General features: G+C 45.3%; 1 protein-coding gene across 1 annotated transcript; it reads right to left on the bottom strand.

Moving 5' to 3' along the window:
* Window positions 1-269: 269 nt before the first annotated feature.
* LOC110505330 (left-right determination factor 2) lies at window positions 270-2,414 on the bottom strand. The gene is made up of 4 exons (XM_090220605.1): window positions 2,017-2,414; window positions 1,544-1,787; window positions 1,180-1,419; window positions 270-980 (listed from the first exon to the last, which is right to left on the bottom strand). The coding sequence occupies exons 1-4, from the start codon at window positions 2,282-2,284 to the stop codon at window positions 659-661; spliced, it is 1,074 nt and encodes a 357-aa protein (XP_090076731.1). The 5' UTR covers window positions 2,285-2,414; the 3' UTR covers window positions 270-658.
* Between the last annotated feature and the right edge of the window lie 703 nt (window positions 2,415-3,117).

Below are 3,117 nucleotides of genomic sequence, written 5' to 3'. Positions count from 1 at the left end.
TAAGAATCAACCCTGTTGTTCCCGTCCGCGTGTCATAGTGAATCTCCAAAGGCGCGCCATTCGTGCGCAATTGGTGACTTTTAGCTTGGCCACACTGGTCGTCAATGGGTGCAGTGCTGTAGATTCTGAGACGGAAAAAAATCCACAAATCAAACACTGATCGGCAGCCCCGTGATGAGGATGTGTTACCATAAAAAAGGACTGGGCTAGTGGTGAGGCTCTAATGATATAGGAAATTGGTCTCACAACCACATCTGTAAATGATCTCAGTTTGACTGTGTTTTCGTTTATTCACACTCCCTCGCTTTCCCTCAAAAGACAAACCCTTAGACAACAATGAAGTGACACTGTTAAGGATTTGTGGAATAAAAATACGTTCGTTAATATACTTTGAAAATGTGCAATTAATTCATATTTTTAATCTTGTCATATGAAGAGTATAAATGCATTCATGGGAAACATAAATTAGGCTACATATTTACATTTAAAGTGCTCAACAAACAAGTGATCGGCTAATATAACCGTTGTCTCAAATATTCACACCAACAAGAGATCTCCTTTTTAGCCTATAGTAATTTAAGTTTGAAGAAAAAAAGTACTGTGCGTCACGAGTCGCACTAGCATCTCTGTCTCTCTGGATTGCGCTCCTTCCTCATTCTCAAACAGATACATTGTCCATTGTACATCTGCACTTCTCCACTATCATGTTGGGAAACTCGGCCACTTCAATCTCAGTGTAGTCTCCTTGTTTCACCAGGTACATTATAGGTAGCGGCGCGTTCTCCGTCGCCGCGCACCGCCGTTCTCCGTAGCCATAATGACGCTTTGGCTGCTTGCATCCTCCTGCGCATCGGAAGGACTGGTAGCCCGCAGGTTCGATGACCCAGTATTGAGTCCAAGTTAGCTCGCGGAAGTTGATGAAGTGGTCTTCTCTGCAGCATATGCCGTTCGGCTTGCTGGACTGGCAGTCACCACGGGAACTGGACGAAGATAAACGGTCAGGTTATTATTACACGTTTGACACACCTATAGAGGATTCTCAAATAATGTATAAGCAAATGCCATACTGTGACATAGCAGCCAGGTCCATATGTGTGTAGCCTATATGCTTAAAATGTGTCCACTGTCCAACCAAGGTTCTAAACATTGCTATTAGCCTAGCTATTAAATGTCACTTACCCATATTCCTCCAGGTTCAAGGTGTAAAAAAGAAGCTCAGGCTTTCCCGTGCTCTGGTCAGAGGGGTCCTGCGCGGTAAAGCGCATACTCTTGGCCATCTCGGCTGCGTAGCTTCCCGGTCTCTCCCCCTCGACCCGCAGCTCCAGGCGCAGCGGCACCTCTCGACGTCCCTTCGACCAGTAGTGTACGGCCTGCGTCACATCAAAACCTTTCCACCCGGTCTCGTAGATTGGCACCAACCTATTGAAAGAGGACAACCGTACAAATTAATCACAATAGCACTTTAATTAACTAGCATGCCAATTAATTAGTATTAGGCTAATTAAAAGTAGGCTGTTGAATGATGTGCGGTAACGGTGCTGACCTTGAGTCTACCAGTGATGAGCGGTTGGCGCCGTTCTCTAGAACCTCCACCCAGTAGACGCTGACCCGTGCGTTGTTGCCCTGCTTTTGACTCTTTCTCCCGGCCAGGTGCAGTTTATGAGGGGCGTTCTGGTAGAGTCTGAGCTCCGCCATGGTCACCTCGCTGTTGGCTGGGACCCTGGCCTCCATGTCGAAAACCAACCGCTCTCTGGTGGCGTCAGAGTAAAGAATCTCCCCCGATATATCTGTTATGTAGAATATAACAGGACACCGTCCGCATGTGGACAATTGGACAGCAGTGCGTAATTTGGAATCCAAACAGAACCAAACTGAGAATTACGCATTGGTGTTAACAATAGTATAACTAATAGTAAATCAAATATAATGATGGAAAATAAAACAAAAAATCAGTCAGTCATTAAAACTGTCATATTCTCAGTCTTAGAAACTGTCATAGTTGCCATGGGTGTTTACCTGCGTTCCCGGAATACCCCCTGAGGATTCCTGCTAGGCTGGGCAGAGAGCGGCGTCTCCTCTCGTGGTGCAGCTTCAGCAGGGTCAGGTACTTGTTTCTGATGTGGCTAGGAACGACCAGGTTTTCCAAGTCCCTTTTATGGATCCTTGGGAGTTCCTTCAGTCCAAGCCTCTGAAGCATAGCCTCTTTCAGGTTCTCCTGGTTGAAGCTGTGCGTTAGAGACAGTATCGCACTGGCGCACAGCAGCCAAATTGGGAAATATGCCATTTCTGAAAGAGTTGTGAGTTAAACCCTGTTGCAGATGGACAAGGACTGACCACCTTTATATATAGTAACCCCGCTGTGACATCCCGACGGACGTGTACAAAGGGGTGGGGACCAACATCAAAGACAGTGGAAGCGCGGGGGAGCTTCAAAGTAACGCCCTATTTTAGGACTAATAGCCTCTGCCTGATCCCAACCCCCACCTCCACCCACTCATCGATCACACCCATCATCACCACATCGACCAGTAAAGATGGGACTCGCACATGAAAGAAAAATACACATTTCGTTTTTAATGACCCCATTTTCATCTGAAACAAGGGTGGATTGGACACCAATAGATTAGTAGATAGAGGAGTGCTTTTTTACCGGCAATTAATGACGTGATAATCTCTCTCTAATGGACATCTAAGCGGTTTCACCCTCCGTGTCATTCAGTCCAAACATCGTTGATAGGCTTCAGGTAGGCTATGTCAATTCTTGAATTGTTTAATTAAAAATCGAAACAGTTTTGAGCCTAAACTTTTTGCATTATTTATCAACTCGGTCTGGGATAATGATCTAGTTTTCATGATCTAATATTGTTCTAATTGGAGCACTAGTCTTGCTTGATCAAAAGGCATACATAGATGGACATCACTGACAGACAGATATTTTCCTCTCACTCATTAACAACTGGCCCCTCAACCCCTGTGTAGCTTTAGAATGGCACCCCATGGACAGATTATCATATTAGTGTAATTAAGTTTGTCAAGTATGTGTATAACATCATTAGTGTGTGGAGGTATGTCTATCCTTCTCTGCCTGAGTCTATGGTGGTCCCCCTGTGTATGTGT

Source organism: Oncorhynchus mykiss, chromosome 25 (assembly GCF_057628025.1).
Source record: "Oncorhynchus mykiss isolate SJ-2025 chromosome 25, ASM5762802v1, whole genome shotgun sequence".
Taxonomy (NCBI): domain Eukaryota; kingdom Metazoa; phylum Chordata; class Actinopteri; order Salmoniformes; family Salmonidae; genus Oncorhynchus; species Oncorhynchus mykiss.
The sequence above is the reverse complement of the archived record's forward strand: the minus strand, read 5'-3'. Positions and strand labels throughout refer to the sequence as shown.